The following is a 24844-nucleotide window of genomic DNA, read 5'->3' on the forward strand; positions in this document are numbered from 1 at the left end:
TCGTTATTCTATACTATACTATACTAATACCTTCTGTCCTGGTTTAAACCCAGGATCGATATCAATCAATATGATATACAGTTTGTAAATGATCATAGAACCCGAGGTTTCATCAACCTACCATAACCCCCTAATTCCAGCCAATTTACATCAAGATCTACCATTCAATTTAACCATCATCATCCGCTCCTGCACATGACGCAGTAAATACCCGCTCACCTGCGCCGGAAACTCTAACAGCACCAGAACACGCGGATCATCGCTGTATTCAAGATACATGCAGATAGCGGCACACTCGGACTTGATCCTCGTTTCCATCCACCAAAAATGCGCTGAGTCGACCATGCCCAGCCACCAGGCCAAGATGAGCAGAGCGGGCGGGTCCTTCGCAAGCACCCGATCGTAGAACGGGCCCGTCAGCCGGCCCACGAAGTTCATGTATTTGCTGAAGCTGCGAGTGGACCTTTCTGCGGACAGAAGTGGGGTGAGCATCCGGACTGGCCAGTGGTAGGGATTCGTCTCTTCGGTGTCGGTCTCGTTGATGTCGCAGAGGTCGGCGAACGCGGGGTCCAGGCCTTCGCGACCGGTTCGGTGGTCGTCGAACAGCGGGTTCTCGTTGCGGGATGTCATGAACATGTCGAAGTAGATGCTGGTGGCGAGCCAGCGGCGGCTGAGGCCGAGGAGGTGGCGCAGGCCGCTCTGGAGCAGGAGCCAGTTTAGGGCGTTTGGGTTGTCGGAGAAGACGAAAGAGTTGTGGGGATTGTAGGTCTCGAGTCGGAATGAGTGCACGGTCATTAGGAAACAGGCCGAGAATAGAGGGTCCATGTTGTGAGAGCCGACGTGAGAGATCTCTTGCGAGTACTGGTTGATGGCCTTTTGCCAGTGGTATGCCTCGACGGCTGTGTAGGCGCTTTTATCCGGGAGGATGTGGCAGAGATGCGTTGTAGCGATCCCGATGATGCCGTGCATGAGGAACGGGGACTGGGTGATGGTTAGGAAGGGTATGAACTTTGATGGTTACTATCTCAAGGGGGCGCTGACTTGAAGTGCAAGTTGAATCGTTCTACTCCAGAGAAAAGCTTCGGTGCTCCCGTCGTCAACTGTGGGCATGGTATGTTCATGGAAATGATGCAGTGAGCGAAGGTTGTCGGACAGCTTCCCATCCTTAGGGTTGAGCTGTAGCAGCTCATTGATCTTCTTTGAGATTGCCGATAGTGACAACGAATGTGCGCTTGAGTCTGGCGACACCAAACTGGGCACTTTCTCGACTAAGTACGTGACAATGTCTTTGTCATGCTTGTGGACCGGCTGTGGCTCATAGAAACAGTCCACGCCGTGCTTGCGGCATCGCAGACAGTGTGGTTTAGTTTCGTCACACTAAGAAGAGTCAGAAACTGCTACACAAAACAAAAGTCTTTAAATAGAGAATCTGGCAAAGTAGAACGGCTTCATAGTACCTTGATCCGTCGTTCCTTACACTTCGCGCATCCACCACGAGACTTCCGATGGGCCCGTCGAGCATAATAGACGTTTTTTACGGCCCTACCAGAAGGTCCAGTCCCAGGCTTGTGCAGGGTTACTCGGAAAACACTTTGCTGGCCCTGCAGGGCCCGGGATGACTTTGAGGGGCAAGAGCTGCTGTGCGACGACGTGTTTTTGGGGGACGTGTTGTCTGAGGCTGTTGACATTATGGGCTAAACCAAGCGGCTGATCTAGACAGTCACCTTGCTGCTTAGCGATCATAAGACGAGGTTATCGATACTACTAACCCAGAAGAATTAGGGCGAGCCAACAGACAGGCGTGGTATGCAAAATAGCCGAGATGCTGCATCCCCATTTGCCCACCGGACAAGATGTGTGGGGTAGCCCATAGAATCCAAGGTGAATAGACCCCTTGTTATTGTGCGAGCACAGAAAGAGGGTGTCAGATTGACAGCTGGGACAGAGATGAAGGAGCAGAGAAACCAACAAGACGTTGGGGTGACACGAGGCTGGCACTAGTCCCAACCAAGTAACCCTCGTATCGTAAACCGGGGTTCATCTACAAAGACCAGACAGACATTCAAAGTATTCTGCCAAAGAACAGAACGGTAGGATATTAATTCAATGCAGCTCATATACTATGCATGGTCGCGGGACTCCGTTCCCTGAGAAAGTAGACACGCTCATAACTTCATACACCATTCATAAGGGTTCCAACACGCTAGCTTCAACCAATCTGGGCGTTCGAGAAGTCCATTTCTACAAGACTTGTTAGAAAAGCTAAAAATCTGGTAATTGGACCACATACCTGGGTGTTCGGCCTGGAACTTCTTCAAGATTTCCATCTTGCGCTGCTCGTCGCTGCTCGGTCCGCCCATTTCTTTCTGGCGCTGGTCGTACATCATCTTTTCAACCATGGCCCTCGTTTCTCCGTCGAGATCGCTCAACTTGGAAGATTCGGGGGTGATCTTGCTGACATCGATCTTCGGCGCCGAGGTCACAACGTGCGGCCACCATTCCACCTTGTTGGCCTTGTCCAGGTGGACCGCCACTTCCTTTCCGGGGGGATTCGACGTCGTCTCCAAAGTCCACGAGCATTCATCCACGAGAACGGGGTGGGGGAAATCGCCCTAGATGTTGCATTAGCCTTGTGACCTTCCCTCCCTACACACGATAGCGTATAAAGTTGAGAACGAGACGGAGGAAGAATACCTCAATGAACGGCTCCTGTCCCTTGATGGCCACCTTGATTTTAGATTTGGTCAAAACCACATCCATATCCCGCCCCTTGATGTTTCCGGGAATCGAAATCGTCACGTCCACATCCTGAATGCTCTGGGTCCATTTGTACGGCAGCTGGGCCTGTTCGGCCTCCTCCTTGGCCTTGCGCTCTCGTTCTTCGCGTTCGCGCTCGGCGGTCTCGGCCGCGGTGGGATCACGTTCCACGTCGGTAGACATTTTGCGGTGATCGGGGTTATTGAGGGAGAGAAGGGGTAATTATGGTCGTAGCTCCGGAGTAGCTGTGGAGGGGTAATAGTGGGGTAAGCGAATGTTTCGATGCGGTGAGGCAGGAGGGTGGATTAACCTTAAGTTTGCCAAGCAGTCCGCTGCAGTACAACGGAGGTCTGAATGGGGGTGTAGTGTGTACGGAGTAGTGTGGAGAAATGAAGGGAGTCGTGACGGAGAAAAGGGAAGGTCTGGAGGTGTTCGAGCATCTTCGACTGTGATTTCATCCGCGGGTGGACCCGCTCAAAATGCGGCCTCTAAACTGCTTTGGGCTCCCACGTTGATTTCCCTCGATCTAACTTACTGTCAAGTTGTCAACTCATGCCATGTATTATACATTAATGTCTTGACGGGCTTCTTGGTGTTATCTCTGATATGCTCGTCTTGGTTTTGGTGTCAAGTTTCTCATTCTCCCCGAATTAGCACCCCGCGATATCGCATCTTTCCTTCTCTGAGCACCTGCATCGATTCCTCGATACCCTCCCCAGTCAATGGGAAGGTCTGGGTAGTTGGAGCAATATTTTTCTTTGCGGCAAATTCCAAAAGAGCCCGAATACTATGGCAAGATGCGACTAGAGCGCCTTGAACCTGAATACCTTGGAAGCACAACTGCAGCGTGGGGATCGCAGATGGCAAACGTCACCGTCAGCGGATAGATGGAGCTGGGCGAGTCCATCAGGGGAACCAGGCTGAGATGGGGTTAGCCATGGTCATGCAGAATCTCCTAAGATCACATACAACTGGTAGTCCGAGCTGCCACTTCCACAAAGCAGTAAATGCTTGAGGGGCTTCAGGTCCTGCGGCTTCTCTCCTGAGCGAAACACATGATACTCAGAGGCACCGTACTCCGTGGCTTCCTGCATTTTTGACTCGGAGCTGGAAAGAACTACAACATGATATCCCAGCGCAGCGGCAAGCTTGATGGAAATATGGCCCAGTCCTCCGACCCCCATGATACCCACTCGGTCTCCAGCTTCGATGCCAAACCGGGTCAAGACAGTCCATACCGTGGCGCCAGCACACATCAGCGGTGCAGCATCGACCGAATTCAACCCTTCCGGGATCGGGAAGACACAGTTAGCATCCCACACAGCGCCTGAGATCAATGTCCCATTATCGAAGTCGCTGACTCCGTACACCTTCCGCTCTTGGCAGTATTGATCCCAACCTGGACTGGCGTTAGAGAGGAAAGCCGATATATCTTGAAAGAAGAAGCTCCTACCGGTAGCGCAGTTATTGCAAGAGGCGCATATGCTGTGAGTGAGTTTCAGGCCTTGCCTTTTGTTATTTAGTATGCTTGAAGCTGCACTTCGGAAAGTGTCACTTACAAGGCGCGCGGTTAGTATCGCAATGTGGGCAGTGACATCACGCCCTATGTGGACGATTGAATAATTGTTTCAATGCAATCATCAAACAGAGGCTGAATCTCTGTGTGTAGTAGACTATAGCGATTGAGAAATAGACAGTATGCTAGGAAGCCGGAACGTTGTTCGAGCACTGCCTACCTGAGTTTCTCTAAACGTAGAGCTTCATAGATATTACACACGCAAGTAATGTATTCAATAGATAAACATGACACTCATCAAATTACCTTAGGTAATTCAACTCCAATTCTCTCGTCAGACTAGCTATAACCTATCCAACCAACCATCAACTAAACGCATCCCATCAATAGTCATACCTAACAACATTCATTGTCCCAATGCGTACCACAGGGGCAGTTATGTAAATCCTCCCTCCTCTTTATCTCCTCCAGCAACTCGATAAAATCCTCGTCTCCCTCTCGCGCGCGCTCCTCGAACAGGGCCATATTATCCTTCAACCAGGTCGTATCGCCACCGGCCTAGAAAGAACCCAGCAGTTAGCATACCCACCGACCCCCAACAAAACGACTTCTAACAAAGCAACACAGATATCAAAAAAAGTAAGACCTGCAGGAAGAACAAAAAGGAAAAGGAAAAGGAAGTGGGGAAGGTGAAAACAAACCCTCGGCAACAAAACCCCACACTCCAACCCCGCCGTAATAGCACCCAGAATAAACACACGATTCAACTCCGTCTCCTTCCTCTTTCCTTTCTCGGTCTGTCCGACGGATCCGATATTCACAATGTCGTTCCAGGCGGATTCGATCTTGCGTGCTAGATCTTCGAAGTCAGATGTTGTTCTGGTTCCGCCGGATCGGACGTGTGCGAGGATGCGGTTTATCCGTCTCTATATTCCCCCAATCCCGGTTTTCCAGGACGGTTCTGTTAGTTGATGCTTGGGCTGGGATGGGCTGTAGGGGATTGGGGAGGAATCTAATGTAGGGAGCAGGTAAGAAGAACCTCTTTCCCGGCGATGTAATTACACTGGCGAGTCGAGTCTACGAACTGGACGTTGACGAAGAGGCTTGGGGTCGTGAACTTGCGGGTGTGGATGTGCGTGATGGATTGGGCGAGGGCGTCTCGTTGGGGTTTGGAGAGTGGAATGGAGTGTTCGATTGTGTAGAGGGGCATTTTTACTATGCTTCTTGAATGGGGATAGGTGCTGTGTTTCGGGGGGTGATTGATTGATGTGAGTTGGGTAGAGAGGTAAAGTAAGAAATGCTCAGGATTTATGTAGGATACATCTATCTACGGGTAGGCGAAGGAGTATGCACGAGTTCATGTGCCGAGAAACCCCTCATTGACTCGATGCATTGAGCTAAAGCCCCGACAGTCGGGCGAGACTACATACCAGCTCTCTTCCGGCCGATATGAAAGTCTCCGAGTCTGACGATCCGTCCGACCAAGTCTCTAAGAAACGAATGAAGGGGGAAGAAGGATTCATTATCACGTAATTTAGATAGATGCATTTGTGCAGGGCAAATTGTCTTACTGGAGTTTGTTTGACTCTGGTATCTCACATATGGCAAAGTAATTCGACTCTTGGGGTATGTGGCTCAAACTAGCGCTGGATAAATGCTTTCAAATCAGGACCGAAAGATGGCAAAACACATGCATTGAGTTCTATCATATGCCAGCAGACAGAATATTCTGTCATCGAGATGCTTGGTGCTTGCAGTTGAGAGTGGTGTATAGGTATTCTTTGTCAACCCGACGCTTTGATGCTTCCTGCGCATTCAGGTCGATTGAAAGCGAGAATAGGGAAATTTCGAAAGCGAAATCCAGAGTCAATCATCAACTCGGTAGTAAAAAAAAAAAAAAAGGAAAAAGAAAAAAAAAAAAAAAAATTAAGAATAACAAATAAGTAAATAGCAAAAGATGCGTAAAAAATTCCTCCACAACGCCGGTGAAATAGACAGATCCGAATACTGCTCAAATGCCCGAACCGAAACACCGAAAGTAAATGCAAAGAAATCCCGAGAGCCTACTCGGTACTATCTGTAAAAATATCCTCCAAAAAAATTTCTGTCCCGGATGCATCGACGTGATTGCCGGACTGATAGGTTGAAGAAGAGGCGTGGGCGTTCTGGGAGACATCCTCCACTTCCTCCACCATAATATCCGGCTGCTCAACGGCGTCGAAGAACTGACCCGCAAATTCGGCAACTTCGTTGGCCATCTTGGTCTCGACGATGCCCTCGAGCATTTTCATGTCTTTCTTCCATTGCTGCTCCCGTCGCTCTCTCTCTTCCTCCACACGACGGCAGGTTCCATCCCGCTCCCGGATCCTTAAGCAGTTGGGGCAGAGGTAGTTCACTTCGCAATAAGTGCAGTTGCACGGAGGGTTCGCTTCGATGCATTCTTCGCATACATGCACCGAGCAACTCGTGCATTCCCGCAGGACACTGGCGCACCGTTGTCGCTGATCGCCGACGGCGCGGTACTGGGGACAGAAGAAGGACTGACAGCCCTGCCATTTCGTAGGTTCTATCGACCACTCGCCGTAAACCGACGCGGGAGACGAAGAGCGCGATCGGTTGGAGTTTGAGATGGAAAAGCTCCTAGATCGATGAGGCCCGATAGGATGAGACGAAACCTCCGGCTGGTCGAGACTCTCGGCGATGCCATCGGTGGGTACATCCTCAATATAGCTGCTAGCTGCCGAGCCGGCCGCGCGTTGAGTACGATACGGCAGATCAAACTCAGGCGGTGGGTCAGCGAACTGAAGGGGTGGCGAGACGTAGGATGGGGAGCCCAGTTGAGAGACTCCTCCAGTCCGAGTCTGAATGGCCATTTTCTCCAATGTCAAGTCACGATACCCGCAGATCCGTAGGCGAAGACCGCGGAGGTCGTGCTCAATGCACAAGGGCTTAGAGCAGCTCTTGCAGTGAACTTTCCATTGCGGCGTGTCGTAGCATTCCTGGCACAGGTTCCGCGGGCAAGCGGTCGGGTCTCGGTCTGGAGGGCCAAGCAACCATTTCATCATGGCCAGATGGCCTGCTTCCAGCGTGTAGTCCGGCTTTTGGGGATCGCCGTAGGCGTATTTGGGAAACGTCTTACTCCACTCGTTGGCTGAGTACTCCATATCCTCCCATCCCTGCCCTCGGGGAAGAGGTGCTGCTCGAACTTGATCGACATCCCTGTTCGGCGTCCCGATGCTGATGCCACCGCCGCCCGAGAATATGGGCTCCGTGCAGCACCAGTGAAAGTTCAGGTTCGGGTACGGAACCGCGGTGTGCTGGTTCACAGCGTTGGTTCCCGTCAGGTAGCTGGGAGGATCTTGCATGAGACAAGGTGAGTGAACCGCACCCGGCGCCCACCACAATTCATCCGGCGTTTCCTCGGGGGTAGAGACCCGGGGACGACAGCGAACATATGGCCGATCGTAGGCGCAACTGGCGCAGAGGGTTTTCCGACAGCCAACGCAGTGCATCAGAATACTGCACTGCTCACACCGCTCCGAGATTGGCTCGCAGCAATGATCGCATCGGATATTTTCCACGAATCGCCTGTGGCTCCAACGTCGGTGCGCCGGCAGGGTCTTGCCTTCGCCATAGTCTCTTCCTTCCCCGGTCCCCAGAGGTTCGCCATGGCACCCCGTCTCGCGGTGCTCCCACAACTTGCCATCCTTCTTGGGCGGGCGAAATCCATGGTCAACGGGGCCTATCCAGTTCTTCGATCTCCATAGCCGATCAAAAACCACCCAGACCTCGGGCGATCCCTGAGGAACCCTCATGGACACATATCCCCTTCTTCTATGGCATCTTCCCGCCGGGGTAGAGCACCACGCCGTATCAGTCCAGATCCCTAGCCTGTGGCAGAGATTAACCAGTTCATGCGTTGGCTCCGAATCCGAGTCCTTCCGCGTTAGAGACGACGAGAGATACGGTCGTCGCCGATGATGGCGGCACCGGTAGGTATACAAACTTTTAAGGGCGAGATGTTTGGTGCACGGCGAGCTGCCGATGTTCTGCTCCACACTTACATCGTATTGCAGCCGAAACATCATCAGGTAGGGAATAAGATGGTATTTGAGGGAGACATTTTTGCATCCACGGACCGACAAATGTTCCAAGGTTTCGCGTCGCGAGTGTAGGACGGTCGAGATAAGATTCTGCCCGGATACCGCCGTATTATCCAACTCCAGACTGGTCAGACACGGGCTAAACGGGATGACCACGTGCATCAACAGCTGGTCCAGCGCGTAGGGTCGTGACTGTCGAGAGACGATCGCATCCGAACTGCCTGGGACCACCACGCGCAGCGGAGATGGGTTGCTGGATGGATAGAACAGGCGAAACGATAGCTGCTTCCATGCTGTCGGATACGATCGGAGGAAGGATCGGAGGTAGGCTGAAGAGTGGTAGAGCTTAAGGATGGTATTGGTCGGGATTTGAAGCAGCAGAGATTCGAGGATGGGGGCGTGGGTGGTAAAGACTCGCTCAAAGGTCGACAGCGTTCGCTGGGCTGGTATCACCGACTGCTCCAGCGCGGATGCTACCAGCACTTGGCTGGGGCCGGTATCGTCCATGGCGCCTAATCCGGGTGTATCCATCGCGGGTCGGGACACCGTTCGTCTAGTATTTCTTTGCTTCCACCAGATATCCAGTCACCGTGCGAGAAGTCCAAGTGACGCGAGCTCGCGAACGCAGCGGAGAATGCGGGAGGCGCAGGGACATCATAAGGAGAGAGGAAGGGCGACCATGCGCAAGGACAGAGCCGGGATCGAAGCTAGTCGGATGCCATGCGAGGCGATTCAAGGGAGGGAACGACGAAAGCGAGAGGAAAGGCGAGAGTGGGGGGGAGGATAAGAAGAGCAAGAGCAAGAGCAAGAGAGGAGAGGAGAGGAGAGGAGAGGGGAGGGGAGGGGAAGACTCCGTAGAGAGAGAGAGGAGGGAATAGGCGCTGAGGGAGTGTGACAACTCACGGTTGGGAACAAATCCAACTCATTCCGGGATCTGCCCGGGGCTGCATCATGTGATAGGTCGCCCCGAATGAGGAGGGCAGGTTGGGTCGGTCCTTGCACAAGAGGAGTTTATTATTATTAGTTATTGGGTTAATCTATTGCTTCGTGATGAATCCTTGCGGTGGCGTGGTCTATACCCTGTTCGAGTTCGGCCCTCAGTGCAATTGCAAATCCAATTGGGGTATGATTGACTTCTATCCGTAAAATGATTCCCGTTTCCCTCATAATCATGGCCAGACTTTGGGTCCACCGTTTCGACCCCTTCTTCAACGGGGGTTCCTCACTACTGAAAAGTAACCCCAACTAACCTCCCTTAGGGCCGAGTCTAGTGCTTGTCTATTGATCCGCCCACCGTATATCCCCTTGCGATGCCCTTGCGCCCTTCCACCACCAGCGTACTATCCGGGGTTTCCTTCTCGTCGTCTTCTTCATACTGGATATCGAAATCGCTCCCCAGCCCCTTCCAGGTCCGATGCGACCGTAGGAATTCCGCCCCTGGCGAGATCGTGTTGCCGATCATGGCCACATCCCCCTTTGCGCGCCGGGCGAGTGCTCGCGCAGCCGACGGTCCGCCGGTCGCAGAAACAGCGTCGTCGGCGGTAACGCGGGGTGCAGGAGTCCGCATGGGACGCGAGTGCGAGACATACCGTCCTGTCCGCAGGTCGAACTCGGGCGGCGCGGATTCGTCTTCCGACATCTCGTCCTCGTCACCGTCCGCGTTGGCGTTGGCGTCGGCGGACGAGGCATTAGGGTCCTCAGCGGGCTTGTCCAGCACGCTTTGGAAGTCACTCTGCCACGCTCCAGTCCAGACCCGTTCGGCATCTCCCTGCAGCGTCATTTCCAACTCAAACGGCGTGATCACCGGCTTCCAGAACTCTTTGCTGTCGACCAGCGAGCTCTCCCAGCATCCAATCACCACCCAGCCCCCAATCTCGCTGAAATTGGCCACCTTGGCGGCGTTCAGCTTGCCCACCACAAACAGATAACTCTTCTTGCCGGCCGCCGCGATCCGTTCCCGCACGTGATCTACGATGTGCAGGTAGTTCTTCACGCTGAGCGTGTTGACCAAGATGCCGAAGATCGGCACCGTGCTGAGAGAGGTCAGGATGGCGTACCGTCGCGACAGGGTGGCGGCTGTTGACGCGGGCAAAGGCTTGACATTCTCGTTAGCTAGATCATTCGTGGGATAGATGTAGATGGAAGCAACGCGGGATGCCAGGGTCAAGAGGAGCGCGGTAGGAGGGTCGGAGATGTGGAAAAGCTGCCACTCCGACAAGGTCTCCGACGAGTCGCGCACCGAATCGGGCACGGTGCGATTGGGGATGGCGGACGACGGATTGTGGAGCAACTCCGTGGCGAACAAGTTGGTGTAGCCCTCCTCTACCAGCCGGGAATACAGCGAAGACACATGGTCATTATAGGTGACGTCGGCTGCAAGGATGACCTTGGTGGTCGGGTCGGGGTAGGTCTCCTTGAACGCCCGCACAACCGGCTCCAGCGGCAGAGGCTTGTGCGTAAAGACGTGAATCACCGGCAGTCTCGCGGTTGGAGATAGGCACGATCGTCCGTAGTGCACGACCACGTCGGCGTCGACATGCTCGGCTGCCACCTCGTCGACACAGCAGGTTCCGTAGGATGTGTCCGCCAAAATGTACAGTCTAGGTGCCGGGTCCTTCGCCTCCACGCTGAGCTGAGACACCCCAGGGGCTAGTCCATTCGCATCGCCGGTCTCCGTCCCATTGCTCTGAGCCTGAGAGCCATTGTCCTCGCTTGTATCGGCGACGTCGCGCGTGTCCAATCCCCGACTGAGCAGCTGGAAGACTCGCGGAGCATCGGGAAGCATGTCGTCGGGGAACTGGAGAGCGATGCGCTTATACCGAGCCTGGCGAATTTCCTTCAGCGTGCGATCGATGTCATAGGTAATCGACAACTCATGGTCCGACAGCGATCGAGTGGTATCGTGCGATGTGACGGGGTCGGTGGCCTCCAGGATGCGATCATCCGGAGTCGACAAGACGGGCGCTGCCTCCATTTCGGAGCCCATTTCGACAAGATGGAGAGGCTCTCTAGGATAGGGGAGGACTAATAAAGGCAATGCGATTGCAATCGGCGGGGTTTGTCGAATTGGCGAAGCGTAAGAAAGTGGCGGATATTTTTTTTTTCTTCGAGGCCCAAAGAAACTCCCCACTTCACCCCGCCATCCGCGGAGCCAATGATGCGGTCGCCAATTACGGATCCCCTTATGGCACCATTCTTTCAACAGGTAGGATTGAGAGTGGAATTTCCTGAACTTATATACATGAACGAAAACCATCATGGAATTCCCTCCTCAGAGGTCTGCTCGTGCCGGCTCGCCCGCCCAAACACGCCGGATCAATTCACGGATCGGAGTGCGCTCAATCTCCCGCGGGTTCCAGTATGGGTTGCCCACTGCTATATCGGCTGCCTTGTCAACGTCTTCTTCCTTCATACCAAAGTCTTTCAGACCTGTCTTGACCTTCAGTTTCGCTAGAAGGACATTGAGACCGTGGATAGCATCCCCGTTGCTGTCGGGAAGGGCCTCGGCCAGCTTCTTCATGGCCTCGGGGGTCTTAGGAGCGTTGTAGGATATCGCATGCGGAAGAACGGCCGTGTGTGTCTCAGCATGAGGCAGATTAAAGCTTCCTCCCAAGGTATGGCAGAGCTTATGATGGATGGACATCCCCACGCTGCCGAGGCAGGTTCCGCAGAGCCATGCACCGTAGAGAGCCAAAGACCGCGCGGATGCAGACTGAGGGTTCTCGACAATCTCCGGCAGAGCGGATGCCAGTGACCGAGTGCCCTCGAGCGCCATCAGGTTTATGACGGGGTTCGTGTTACGGGCGTAGAGTGCCTCGACTATCTGTAGCATCAGTACTCGGGGGCTTGCGATACTTGGATACATGATAGGTATAGGACGGGAACACACTCACCGGCATGAGCAATGGCATTCACACCACTCGTCGCGCTCATTGCCGTCGGCAGCGTCATGGTCAAGTCAACATCGTAGATCACCGTTCCAGGAAGGATCTTAGGATCCGAGCGAGTCTTCTTCAGCCCGTCGGCCGTTTCGCCCAAGATCGGGGTCATTTCGCTTCCTGCATACGTAGTCGGGATGCAGATGTGCGGTAGACCAGTGCGAATGCTGATAGCCTTTCCCAGTCCAATGGTGCTTCCTCCACCGATGGAGATAGCCACGTCCGCGCCCTGGGCTTGAGCGTACTCCAGCGCCTTGTCGGTGATATGCGTCGGCGTGTGCATGGTCGCCTCGCTGAAGATGCCGGCGATCTGACCCTTCAGGACGGCCTTGACGCTCTCGGCCTGGCTCACCTGCTGGGGCGTCGTGAGCACCAGCGGCGCTTTCACGTTCAATCGTGCGATCTCATCGGGCAGTTTCTGAAGGGTGCCGCTGCCAAAGATGACACGGCCGGGGTTGGCGTTGTATTCGAAAGCGTCCATTTCGTGGTTGTTACTGAGGTAGTATACTCGTGCGGGAGCAAGATCCTACTATGTGCGCTGCAGGATTCCTAATCAATGAAAATGACAAGGCGGAAATCCTCCGCTGGTTACCACCTCTAGATATATGCAAGCCGTCGCATACGGAGTACTCCCCAGTAGCCGACGCAGCTTGATCATCATGATTAATCCTCGCAGCTCCCCACACCCCACCGGAAAACGCCTCAGGTCATTGGGGCAATTCATTCTACCGTGGGTCTGCCTCCACGGGACTCGGCAGTTGCGCTTTGGTCGACTCCGGATTTCAGATGAGTAGATTATTGTTTCATTCTGAGTTCTATGGAAATTAGGAAGGTCGACAGGATAATCTCATTGAGAATCCTCTTGATTCGCTATCATTAAATATGTAGGCAGGCATGATGCATAACAATTGAACTATTTTGTTGAATGTACAGCTGCGTCCCCATGGGTATACGCACGCATTGCTTCCTGTCGCTTCGTCGTAATACTAATGATATCCTTCCTGTCCCTGTAGAGATGGTACTCGGCTTGTAACCGATTCATTTAGTCCATATCATGGAAGGCCATGATACCAGGAGCCCCTCTGCGTTCATTCTTGTTCTTCTTGCGTTGCTTCCGGCGCGACTGATCGGCGCGGCTCTCTTGCTCGCTATCATCGGAATCATCGCCGTCGTCATCGTCACTGTCGTCGCTGTCGCCCATCATGTGTTTGCCGTGGAGAGCTCCGTTCACCGATCCCGCAGCCTCATGCCACACCTTGACGATCTGTCCTCCTCCAGTGACCATGCGACCTTCGACGTCGAAGTCCACACCGACCACACCCTCCGTCTCGTCGTGCATCACCTCCGACACAACCTTGTTGGGCCCGATCTTAACGAACTTCACCTTTCCACTGCCCATACCAACGGCCACCATCTTGCCCTTACCCATATCCTCAGGAATGACGGTGAGAGTCTCCAGCGCCTCGCCGCCGTCGGCGTCCCGTTGCACATAGATCCGTTCGTCCTGGTCGTCCCACGCGCCCTTTTCCCAGAGCGTCAGCACCCCGCTGGAGCCGCCCACGATCACCTTCTCGCCGCGGCTGGTCCCCGACGACGGCAGTCCGCCCATGTATGTCGAGCTGGTCAACTCTTCGCCTTGGTCTTCGCTGCGCACCATGACGCCGCGTCGAAGATCCGTCACGGCCAGCGTCGTGCCGCCCGTCGTTACCCATTGCTTACTATATCCTGACGTGCTGGTGTCGGATGCCGGGAGAGGCGTGAGAGAGGAGACGTAGTCGTCGTGGGGGTGGTGGCTCTGCTGCGGCCGGGCGGACACTTTCGAGTACGGAATGCGAAGGTCGTAGAGGTGCAGGGCGCTCGAGTCGGTGGCTAGGAGAAGGGTCTGGTTGGAGAGAGCGTGGACAATCGTCGGGGCGTCAACGGATCTAACAAAGAAGGAAACAAGTTAAGCAATAAGACCCCAAGAAAGAACTAAAAGCCAATTGGTTCAAGACTCGACATGAACCGTCATTGAAGCCGCAGAACAATGAAAGTACATTGACCGCCATCGCAACCGCAACCCTCGAACCTATCCCAATGGCATAGCGAAATAGCAAAACAGGGTATCACTCACCCATCTTTTTCGGTAGGAATTGCGATCTTATTTTCCACCACCCCGGTCTCCGCCTTTGCGGCTTTCACAAACCCGTCCGTGCCGGCCGAATACAGCGTTTGTCCGTCGACTCCGAACGTCAGAGACCGACAGCTGCCCTTATGCCGTCTCGTCCTCCACATTGTATCGATATGTCCGCGGCCATTGCGCGACGAGGAAGTCGGGGCTCCGTCGCTGTCGCTGTCGCCTTCGTCCGACGGCAGCCGGAAGGTTTGCACATGGCCGGAAGAGAGACCCACGGAGACGACGGGCTCGTTGGGGTGCACAGCCTGGGAGAACAGGTCTGCCGACAGGGGCAGGGTACAGACCGTGTCGAACATGGCGAGTGGAGAGGAGGAGGAAGAGGAGAGATGAGGATAATTCGAAGCTGTCTACGGAGTAAAAGAACAGGTCTTCACCTCGCAATCAAAAGCTCTTTTTTCATTGAAGCTGCAGGTTGGAAAGTGGGGCGTCGGGATGGTCACCGTTCATACACAGTCGATACCTTTTTACGGTTGATTACCCGGAAATATGGCAGAAATTCAGACATCCTTACCGTTTTGTACTGTCATTAGGGTGAAAGGCCAACACGTGCCTGACCCACCCTGGCCTGGAGAGGCTTAGCGCAGGCTGATCAAAGGCTCCACGCTTTGCTCTGAATACTTCATTCCCTTCATACTAAATGGGATCAAATAATCAAATGCATCACTTCAATTCAATCTAACTCAGTACAGAGCAAGAGACAAGAAAAGAAACAGAAAACTAAGAACGAAAGGCGACTGACTACCAGAGGAGTCAAAAGAAAGGAAACAACCGGCAAGAAAAGAAAAACAAAAGACCCATGATCAAAAGGACAAGCTAGGAGCTAGCCTGGCCTGCCTTGAATCAAGGTCTCTGTACCCCGTCTTGTCTTGCTTTTCAATTTATGTACATTGTCTTGGTGAGGGAAACACTTTTCTGATGCAAGACTTCTGCAAATATCGGAGTTTCTCAGAAAATCCGTTCTTCTTCATCTAAGAAGAGGGGGCATCGAAGGTCGATCCGATGGGGCCGAACTTGATGTTGGAGAAGGTGACGGAGGCGTCGGGGTGGGCGGACCGGACCTTGTCAGGGTCACCCTCGCCGGGCTCGCAGGTACCGCGAGCAGTGCCGGCGCCGGTTTCACCGTCGGGGTAGGTGCTGTCGAGCCACTTCATGCTGGAGTAATGGTCATCCCAGACACTCATGATGAGGACCATGGCGCCGAGAGCGTCACCCATGCCACTGAGACCGTTGTGGTCCTGGAAGATGGTATCGTCACCGAAGGCCTTCTTCTGCGCGTCGCAGAAGTCCGAGGTGATGGAGTTGCCGCTAACACCATCGATGTTGGACTCGGAGTTGGGGATCACGGTACCACCCTGCACGTAGAATCGCTTGATCTCAGACAGAGAGCCGGAGGAGCCGGAAATGAACTGGGTCACGACGGTGATCTTCTCCTTGGTGTCAACCGTCTTGCCGGGGCCGTAGAAGGTCTCGTTGCCCATCCGGTAGGAGTTGAAGTCACATCCATCGGGGTCGCAGGTACCGGCGTAACGCTCGCTGGAGTAGGTTCCGCCGCAGTTGTCGCCCTCGCACATGGTCTGCTTGACGTCGTCGCAGGGGTGAGGAGTGTAGGCGCTCGAGATGCTGTTGGCCTCCCAGATGTCCATCTCGGGGCAGCAAGAGCCGTGTCCACCAACACCGGCGTTCTCGTCGGTCTCCGAGGGCTCCCAATCTTCCACGTTGGCCTATTTCCAGTATGAGCATTTCTTTATATCGCCATGAGTAGACCCTGAAGGGTGGGGGTGGGATAGAAATCATACCAATCCGTTGATGAACTTCAAGTCCCGAGGGCACTGCGAGTCACAGTAACCAGTTCCGTACTTGGCACCGGCCTTGTTCTCGGGGTGCGCCTCGACACCGCCGTCGGCATCCATGGAGGTGAAGTACAGAGCACCGTTCAGGCCGCAGGGAAGCTCGGAGACGTCCACGTCAAAGGTGAACTCGTTATCGATGAGGTTAAACGTCTGGTATTTCTCATCGCTGGTGTCCATGAGGTACAAACGAGAGCCAACGTTCTCACCAGTGACGAACTTCAGGGTGAGGGCATCACCACTAGTGGTCACACCGTAAGTGCCGCTGTAGTCTGCGCCATCCAAGGCACAGTTCGTGGCACAGGCCTCGTTGTCTGGGCAGAGGGTTTCGTCCCACTATTGAAAATCATCCTGGTCAGCCTCCTCTTTTGCTCTCGGGATAATTGGAATACTCACGGTGTTACCGGTGTAGCAGTTGGTGCTGCCATCAACGTCGTGAAGCCAGCGCCAGTTGGAGTCAATAACAACAGAGCCCTTTTGCTCCGTGCAGCTACCACCAGAGGTGCATTTCGACCAGGTCAAAGCCGGGTGGCTCTCTTCTGTCAGCGTTCCGGCCTGTTGGGCGTGAACGGCCGACCAAAGGGCAGAGAAAAGAAGCGCGCGTTGATGCATTGCGGAGTGTGATAGAGAGCGAAGTCAATTGATATTTGCTATCTGTCTGTCCTGCAGAGATGATGTCCAACCCTCGAGAGGATGGTGCCTCTTTATATGTCTGTCGAGACAGTTCAGAATACATGGCTAGGGTATATCTGGATGGCTCCGAATTCATCACGGGGAATCCTGAACGCGTCGTCCTGCCCGGTGCTGCGGACCGCGATACCGCCGAACTGGCTGTTTCATGGAGATAGACGAAGCGCCAGGACTCTGGGAAGCCAAAGGAAGCCCCATACGGAACTATGGCCGTTCAATGTGTTACAGATGGACCCCGATTTAGATTGCCAGGGTGTAATAAAAAAATCCCCTGCGTGAGATGATTGGTGTTTAAGATCCCAGCATCGGTAACGGAGGCGTCTCCGGATTATTTCTGTCCAGGGGAATATATTGAGGGTCTAATGAGCTATTATCGAAATATGCACTTCTTTCTCCACAGACCCTTTTCTTCAACGAAATTTCTTGTCAGGGAACAGCGCACGGAGTAACCTTCCTTGCTCCTTTCGGCAGATTCGCACTGTACAGGGTAGCATCCTGTATGAACTGCTAGCTCTTCATTAAGACAAAGCATGTGGTTCATAGCTTTAATTGATAGGTTCAGTATGGATCCAGGAACCAGAGTATTAGTCACTTACTGGGAACTTGCACTGTGCTCCTCAACTGGGGGTGAACGATGGAGCAGGCCGCATCACGAATGGAATTGCACGTTCCAGTTTGCCCCCTATAGCCGTTATAGCAATCTTCTAATTTTTCCGGGCACTTTGCCTACAAAATTCGACCTCGAATTGGATATAGGCTGGGAAGCAGGGGAAGATTTCAATTGGGGATTGACCACGGTCCAATCAGAACGACACGAGACAGTCGACACGACGTCAAAACTAAGCGCTAGATGGCAGAATGTGGCGCTCATTGGGCGCAAGCCGGAATCAGAGGCGTCGACACTTGAGATGAAGGACTGGGAAACATCCAGGATGCCCCGTTAGCCTTGCCGATCCACGGAGTGCGGGGAGAAGATCCATCAATGACCATCCTTCCTGATCCTGCCGGCATTTCGTGACCTGTCATTCTCCATGGCTTTAGGGCTATTTTGGACTGCATAACTGTCGCCAAGGGTCATTCATTTAGGCCTGGTCGGACATAATGTCCGGAGGCGGGTGTTCTGATCGTCGATAGGCCAAGAGCCGAGTCGGCTTTGACCGTTAACTATGCTGTAGCCTTTTCGCTCAGATGATATCCTGATTGAAGCCAACATATCACTCCGTGGACTTTAACCCTGGGGATGAGTAGTGATTCGGGCAAACCGCATCCAGGCGTGGCCACGGCTCTCGGCTTACATCCGTCAACATTCTCTCCACTTCAAACGCATGTCAGCTGTCTTCATCGTACGACAGGGAGTGTTACAGCATCCTGGGCCCTCTTTCCAATTCAGAGCAGATCCAGACGTCCAAACTTGTGGCGCTGTACCTTGCAGATCGTTTCCGGATCCCATCGTGTCTGCACAGGTCGCAGCTTGATTTAGCCGAAATCAGGCCATGAATAAAGCACACGGGCAATCCTCCGCACCGTGGAAAAAGAGGATATGGGGCCTTTCAAGATGGCTCCACGGCGGTTTTAATTTAGGAGATTACTTACTCTGTCTCTTATCCACTACCAATCTGTAGTATGTACAGTCATCTGATCCGAAACTGGGCCGTCGGCGCGTACGAAGATAATCGGCCTGCAAATTGCCATTCTGGGAAAGGAGAAGCCGCGAGATCTTGGCTCGTAGGTGTAGCGATCTTTTGCCTTTCTTCTGGATAATAGATTGTTGTCTGAAGTTGCATCTCAGTTCTTCTTATCCGTTATCCGTTGACCCGAGGCATTTGTCTGGTTTGGGGCGTCCTGCTGCTGTTGCGGAACCTTTCATCGACCTTGGACTTCTTTTCTCTTTCCATTGTTTTCTCTCGTTTTTCACTTATTTATTTATTTATTTATTTCTCTCTCTCTCTCTCTTGGTGTACTACTTATTCAATTTTTCTTAAAAAAAAAACATTGAAACTTGTTGATAAATCAACTTGGACGCTGAAGCCGTTAGGTATCTTCAAATCGAGATAGATCGATATCTTGCGCTGAACCAAGATATATAGTGGAAAGGGAATCTGACAAGTTTCGAAAACATATTTCCACAGAAGAATTAGTACAACATAGCAGCATGAGAACCCTGCATGAAGTTGTGCAGATACACAGAGATCGCGGAGATGATCGTAGGAAACAAGCAGAGGGGTGAAGACAAGACGGAAAGGGGTCCCTGGGCGCCTGAGGCCAACCTCGGCAGCTCGGCAGGTGACTTTCCTCGCTCATCCGCCAAATGTCGACCACCGTTCATCGTCTTTTTCCCCATCACTTTCACTCTTTACGTCGCTCTCTTTTGTGCTATTTTCATTACATAGACTCTTATCATTGATTTCTTTTTTTTTTCTTTCGTCTCTGCATTTGCGTTGTAGATTATAGACTTCTAAACCCATAAACCGCCAGATACCTAACAACCACTGTCATGGCCTGGTATACTCAAACCGTCGATCTTCTCTCCGATTCTTTGACGAATCATCGCTCCCAGCTTCCCCTTCTTGCTGCAACAGGGGCTTCACTAACGCTCGGTCTTGCGCTCCGCTCATTCTTGTCGGACGAGCATCCCGGCAGCACCGTCCTGCCGTCTCCGCGCGCGTCGGTCTTACCGTCGGAGTCGCCTGAAAGGAGCCGAGAGTTGCCTCTGCCACCCGATGTGCTTCCGGGAGCTCGAGATGTGCCAACGCCTTATGGCTCTGTACGAGTGTACGAGTGGGGTCCCGTTGATGGCCCGAAGGTTCTCTTTGTCCATGGGATTACCACGCCCTGTATTGCCCTTGGAGGGGTCGCCCATGCTTTAGTCGACCGAGGCTGCCGAGTGATGCTATTTGATTTGTACGTGACATTGGCTTCCCTTGATAGAGCTGTCCGTGATAACTGAATGTTTCTATTAGGTTTGGAAGAGGCTATTCAGATTGCCCGTCCGATCTACCCCAGGACGACCGGCTTTTTGCGACTCAGATTTTCTTGGCTTTGAGCTCGTCCCCAATCTCCTGGACCGGAGCCGGCTCTAGCAAGTTTTGTCTCGCTGGATACTCCTTGGGTGGAGGCATTGCGGCTGCTTTTGCATCTTTTTTTCCTCAACTTCTCTCGGCTCTGGTGCTGCTTGCTCCGTCTGGCCTGCTTCGCGACTCTCAGATCAGCTTTCAATCACGTCTTCTCTATTCCCGCGGTCTTGTCCCCGAGCGGGTTTTAGGATTTCTTGTCGGTCGTCGTCTGCGTGCTGGACCATTGGTTACGCCCAAACATAAACAGGACAAAAAGCTCACTGCTGCTGATGCGCTCACGGAGGAACTTCCCTCCCAAGGCGGCGAGGACGTTCAGTTGTTGTCCAGAGCGTACCCTCACGTGAACGTTCCTGCTGCCGTACAGTGGCAAGTGAACCAGCACTCTGGTTTTGTCCATGCGTTCATGTCTAGCATGCGTTTCGGTCCCATCCTACAGCAACGCCAAATAGCGTCGTGGCAACGACTGGGCCAATTTCTGGCTAGCCAGAGAGAGCTTACACCCCAAGAGCAGCCTGACAGCGGCCTTTCACCCAACAAAGTTCTGATAATGTGTGGAGAACATGATTCCATTATTGTGAAAGATGAACTCGTACCAGATGCCACCTCGGCTTTACAGGGAAGTGTGAGGTTCCAGTACTTCAACGCTGGGCACGAGTTCCCGAGTACGAAATATGAAGAAGTAGCGCAGGGTATATGGGAGCTATTGCATTGAGACTGTGTTCGAAATCGGAGTGTCTGGCCTGCCAAATCTGCTTCCTTTCATAGCCCTACGTCTGACTCTCCTCGGACTTGCTCTTGTGGGACTGGCCCATAAATCTTGCCCGACGACACTTCCACTCTAATGAGATTGTACATAGATGTGCCCATTTCCTGGTTTTGGGATGATTCTATTGTTCCGGGTATGTTTTGGAATAGACCGTTTTGTCTTCATTTTTTCATGATCTTATCCGTTGCGTCAAGCTGAGTCGAGAGTCGCGACATATGCTCAGATCGACTCGGCATGCGCGCGCGAGCGAAATAGGGCTCATCCTCAGCAGCAGCCTGGATGAACCGCTCGACAGTGCCGTTCTTGCTCTCATCTGGCAGATGGCTGAGATTTCCTGCGTTGAGGCTGCTGCCCGCGCTGTTGGAAGTTCTGTTTGATGGTAAGCATTGTGCTTGTGGCTCGACTAACGAAGAAACCCTTACTTCTGGTTCTGTCGATTCTCAGAAGACATGATCGGTAAATTTTCAAACCGGGTGTTATGATAGGAAGCAATCGAAATACGGTGGTGTTTCAAATGATGTGTCTGCTCGGAGGTGCGAAGGGGGAACGAAGATGAAGGACAGCAAGAAGAGATACAGCTGACAGTTTACAGTTGCAGGCTGCCCTATGGCCGTGAGACTCGTGCTTCGCAATGTGAGAAAGCTTTGTCTGAAGGAATTCGATGGTAATTGTTGATTAGATGAGCCAGAAGACTGCACCTCTTTATACCTGAGCAGTGAGCTTCGCCTCCACAAACAGGTCAGCCCGAACGATGTGTGCGACAAGAATAGGTAAATGTGTATAGACTCCCAAAATAAATTCAATCTCAAGGAGGAATAAACCAAAAAGGAAGGCACCCGAGGGTGGAAATGAAAAGATGACACAAAGAGTTGAGATCTTCAGCAATTGGGTCTTCGGACACGCTGCCTCTCAGCTGCTTGGTTGCACAACCCTGAAATTCTTTTTTGCTTGGAGTGAATTTTAATGTCTTGCCATTTCAGGGTCAGTCACTGCCTTGTGATTCCTTGGTGCCTGCCTGTATTTTCAGACTGGGGTCAAATAAGGATCTATCACGACCGGACATACGGAGTTCGTTACATTACGCCGAGCTCCTGAAGAGATTGGCATCGGTAATCACGCGAGTCAAATTTTACTTCAAGCTTGCGCTCTAGGTGCAAAAGCATCAAATACGGAATGGGCACTCTGGGGAATGCTGTACGTCGGACGCATTACTCGAATTTTTTTTATTTTATTTTAATATGTGACCTAGGGTCTAGGGCGGCCCTATGGGAGACGAATAAGGAGTATCTCCCGCTAGTCATCATGCGATGTACGAACCGTTCATGAAGGGGTTAAGGCTGAAACCTCGACATCAGATTTCTACGCCCAAGACTGAAAGCTTCGTCACGAGTCTAGACCCCAGTTCTCCTTGGAACCCATGGTGCACCCAGTCTTACGATGTCATAGTTCAGAATGAGGGAGAGATCGAGGGTAGAAACCGTTTAGATGATCGGCTGAGACTGAACTTAGGTGGGCAAACGTGGTTGATCACATCGAAGTGGTTTACGCACAGCCTCATCCATCTATCTCCGTGCTCCTGCATCTCTCTGGACTCTTGAAATTTTATTTATTTTTACCCCTTCATTTACCCTTTCGAGTGAGGATCTGCGACAGCTATAGCTATGCTAACGTTCCATTTTCCGTGTCCGGTTCGCAGTAATGCATGGATTACCCTCATACCTTGCAGGCTAACAATGCGTTCTTCTGCAAGATGCATGTATCGTGCAGAACATCCACCAGTCTTTCTCTTTCTCTTACACTTCTCCGATGAAGAAATTGGGGGAAAAGATGAATGAATGAATGAAAGCAATAATTGAGTAAACGCGAAAACAAGCAATTCATAGTGGAAGAGCCACACAAAAAGGCACGATCGTTTGCTCCGCTATTTGGTCAAAATACTGATCGATCATTACATCCCATTGCCCTTCACCAAAATTTCTCATCGTCACAGCCCCTAGGAATGTACGGAACATGTCCATTTGGGCACCTGGGGCTGAGCAATGTCCCTTTAATCTCACGATCAGCGAGTGCATTACTGAAAAAAGGCATTCAAGCTAAGCCTCACTCCCCTGAAAAGTGCCTTTACTCTCGGAAAGGGAGAAATATTTACCAGTCAAAAGGGTGTTAATTATGCGGCGCACCGATGACCTGCGATCAGCCCCGAAAAAGCAAATTGGTTTCCTCCCATTAATAGGACCAGTCCTTCCGACCGGTGGAAATTAGGAGATACGCAAACATGTATCGATTGGGGCCTTCTATGTGTGTCCTGTGCGAACTACGACAGGATCAGCTACTGTACTAGTTTGCTCTGAAGATGGGTTACCACGGAGCCGGGATGTACCGTAAGTGCCGGCTGCAATGGCGCATATCTAGTGATTTTGGGCGAGCGGATGCCTAATCCGACGCAAAAAGGGGCGTGCTGCAGCCCTCGTCTTGGCACCTGAAATGGTCTCGTCGATTCGCGATTGAAGGCTTGAAACAAACCCTATCCGGACACGGTCTCCAAGTACATTCTCGACCATGATGTCTTCTGCGGTGACTCCTCCGCGAGGTCACAAGAAATTCCCCAATAAACGAGATGGCGATGTCTTACGTCGGAGTTTCCGGATCAGTCACCATCTCGATGGGCTTGATTATTCTTTTTGCTACATAGCGCTGTTGCGCTATTGACACGGGGTGCATGGGCTCCACTGTTAAACATGCAAGGCACGCCTGGCCCAAGCGGCGCCAATCCAGCAACCTTATCGGCTCACTCCGCCAGGGCTGTCTCTGTTTGAAGGGCTGCTCGCTTTGGGGCGAGGAACTCCGATCTGCATTCCTACGGTAACCTAGGCTAGTCCTTTCAACGGATATTACCTCATTTCCCCCTTGACCGGTCAGGTTCCTCATCTCATAATTTCATGACTGCCAAGCATGCCGCCCCGCGTGGTCTTTGACTTCAGACCGCGACGTCTTGAACCGGCCCGAATTATGGCAGCTGCATGGACCTCGAGTTTAAAAAAAAAGGTTGATGGTTGGTGAAACGCTAGTCCAGAAAGAATCCAACATCAGTCGGCGTTGTCATCGCTAGATTGTACCAACCATCATGGCAAATCAATGCGATGACTGAGCGAGCAAATCCGCAGACACGATCACGGCCATGTTCTGTAGGTACAGCCGCCGGGCGTACATAGTGCGCATCGGTAACTGAACTGCATCGCGTCGATCTTTCTTGAAAGGGGGTGATATGAATCAATTCGAAACAGGCTACTTGAATTCCGGGGAATAAGCTGTCTGTTTTTGTCTTGCCGTTCCCGCATAACTCCTGTCTTAATCCACGCCCCCTTTCTTAGCCTCCAAGTTGGGCATGACGAACGGCCGTCACCCCACGATATGGCCGCAGAGCAGATGTGAGACAGCTCCTAGAATCCGCAATCTTACGTCAAGCGTGAGGAACGAGGTTACGCCAGCTGCTGATGAGTACACCCCAACGGCTTTGCCTAACATTGAGACGGCAAACATCTCCTTCGGTGTTCCGAGCCATTGCAGTGATGTGTGCGTACCCTTTCCCCCGTTTTTCCTTTTTCTTTTCCGGTGTGGAGCGCAGTCCGGCTCTTCAATCCAGGATCATCTCCCAGTTCAAGGAACGGTGTGTTACACAAGGTTCATGGAGCCTAGGCCAAGATGCTCGGCTTGCTCGTATTCCTCTCTGTACCGTTCAAAGCCGAGAACCATGTGGGAGAAGCTATGACCAAGGTCTATTTTAGGACCCAAACGAAACAGCGGAGCCACCAATTTGCCCGTCGGCATCAATTCCCGATCACTTTGACACTTAAAACTAAAAGAATGCAGGCTTGTGCTTCTGCATGAGCCAGTCCGCTAGCCTCCATGACTCGGTTTCAGGTGATTGTGCCTTCGGCATGCAACGGCTTCTGCCCTAGGTATTTGTGGGTGTTCGC

The 24844-nt window shown here is 52.5% G+C and overlaps 10 protein-coding genes across 10 annotated transcripts; 1 reads left to right on the forward strand and 9 right to left on the reverse strand.

Annotated features, from left to right (window-relative positions):
- Positions 1-150: 150 nt before the first annotated feature.
- Positions 151-1688, reverse strand: KD926_010023 (Zn(II)2Cys6 transcription factor; the record flags this gene model as incomplete). Its single annotated transcript, XM_053102529.1, has 3 exons — positions 151-981; positions 1042-1377; positions 1458-1688. The coding sequence occupies 3 exons, from the start codon at positions 1686-1688 to the stop codon at positions 151-153; spliced, it is 1398 nt and encodes a 465-aa protein (XP_052954020.1).
- Positions 1689-2209: 521 nt separating this feature from the next.
- KD926_010024 (NudC domain-containing protein) lies at positions 2210-2940 on the reverse strand (the record flags this gene model as incomplete). The annotated part of the gene is made up of 3 exons (XM_053102530.1): positions 2210-2241; positions 2291-2612; positions 2695-2940. 3 exons carry the CDS (start codon positions 2938-2940, stop codon positions 2210-2212), a joined length of 600 nt encoding a protein of 199 aa, XP_052954021.1.
- A 291-nt stretch (positions 2941-3231) lies between these two features.
- On the reverse strand, positions 3232-5483 carry KD926_010025 (uncharacterized protein; the record flags this gene model as incomplete). The annotated part of the gene is made up of 6 exons (XM_053102531.1): positions 3232-3283; positions 3585-3677; positions 3727-4156; positions 4699-4831; positions 4975-5126; positions 5336-5483. The coding sequence occupies 6 exons, from the start codon at positions 5481-5483 to the stop codon at positions 3232-3234; spliced, it is 1008 nt and encodes a 335-aa protein (XP_052954022.1).
- Positions 5484-6336: 853 nt separating this feature from the next.
- Positions 6337-8907, reverse strand: KD926_010026 (uncharacterized protein; the record flags this gene model as incomplete). The annotated part of the gene is made up of 1 exon (XM_053102532.1): positions 6337-8907. The coding sequence occupies one exon, from the start codon at positions 8905-8907 to the stop codon at positions 6337-6339; it is 2571 nt and encodes an 856-aa protein (XP_052954023.1).
- A 736-nt stretch (positions 8908-9643) lies between these two features.
- KD926_010027 (2-(3-amino-3-carboxypropyl)histidine synthase subunit 1/2) lies at positions 9644-11362 on the reverse strand (the record flags this gene model as incomplete). The annotated part of the gene is made up of 1 exon (XM_053102533.1): positions 9644-11362. One exon carries the CDS (start codon positions 11360-11362, stop codon positions 9644-9646), a length of 1719 nt encoding a protein of 572 aa, XP_052954024.1.
- Positions 11363-11647: 285 nt separating this feature from the next.
- Positions 11648-12795, reverse strand: KD926_010028 (maleylacetate reductase; the record flags this gene model as incomplete). The annotated part of the gene is made up of 2 exons (XM_053102534.1): positions 11648-12195; positions 12270-12795. 2 exons carry the CDS (start codon positions 12793-12795, stop codon positions 11648-11650), a joined length of 1074 nt encoding a protein of 357 aa, XP_052954025.1.
- A 561-nt stretch (positions 12796-13356) lies between these two features.
- Positions 13357-14786, reverse strand: KD926_010029 (putative nucleolar protein Jip5; the record flags this gene model as incomplete). The annotated part of the gene is made up of 2 exons (XM_053102535.1): positions 13357-14239; positions 14428-14786. The coding sequence occupies 2 exons, from the start codon at positions 14784-14786 to the stop codon at positions 13357-13359; spliced, it is 1242 nt and encodes a 413-aa protein (XP_052954026.1).
- Positions 14787-15458: 672 nt separating this feature from the next.
- Positions 15459-16949, reverse strand: KD926_010030 (glycoside hydrolase family 7 protein; the record flags this gene model as incomplete). The annotated part of the gene is made up of 3 exons (XM_053102536.1): positions 15459-16211; positions 16287-16673; positions 16734-16949. 3 exons carry the CDS (start codon positions 16947-16949, stop codon positions 15459-15461), a joined length of 1356 nt encoding a protein of 451 aa, XP_052954027.1.
- A 2572-nt stretch (positions 16950-19521) lies between these two features.
- Positions 19522-20813, forward strand: KD926_010031 (alpha/beta hydrolase; the record flags this gene model as incomplete). The annotated part of the gene is made up of 2 exons (XM_053102537.1): positions 19522-19928; positions 19988-20813. 2 exons carry the CDS (start codon positions 19522-19524, stop codon positions 20811-20813), a joined length of 1233 nt encoding a protein of 410 aa, XP_052954028.1.
- Positions 20814-21028: 215 nt separating this feature from the next.
- On the reverse strand, positions 21029-21318 carry KD926_010032 (uncharacterized protein; the record flags this gene model as incomplete). The annotated part of the gene is made up of 2 exons (XM_053102539.1): positions 21029-21236; positions 21290-21318. The coding sequence occupies 2 exons, from the start codon at positions 21316-21318 to the stop codon at positions 21029-21031; spliced, it is 237 nt and encodes a 78-aa protein (XP_052954029.1).
- Positions 21319-24844: the final 3526 nt, after the last annotated feature.

Source organism: Aspergillus affinis (assembly GCF_023601865.1).
Source record: "Aspergillus affinis strain CMG 70 chromosome Unknown NODE_75_length_177070_cov_86_291390, whole genome shotgun sequence".
NCBI lineage: Eukaryota > Fungi > Ascomycota > Eurotiomycetes > Eurotiales > Aspergillaceae > Aspergillus > Aspergillus affinis.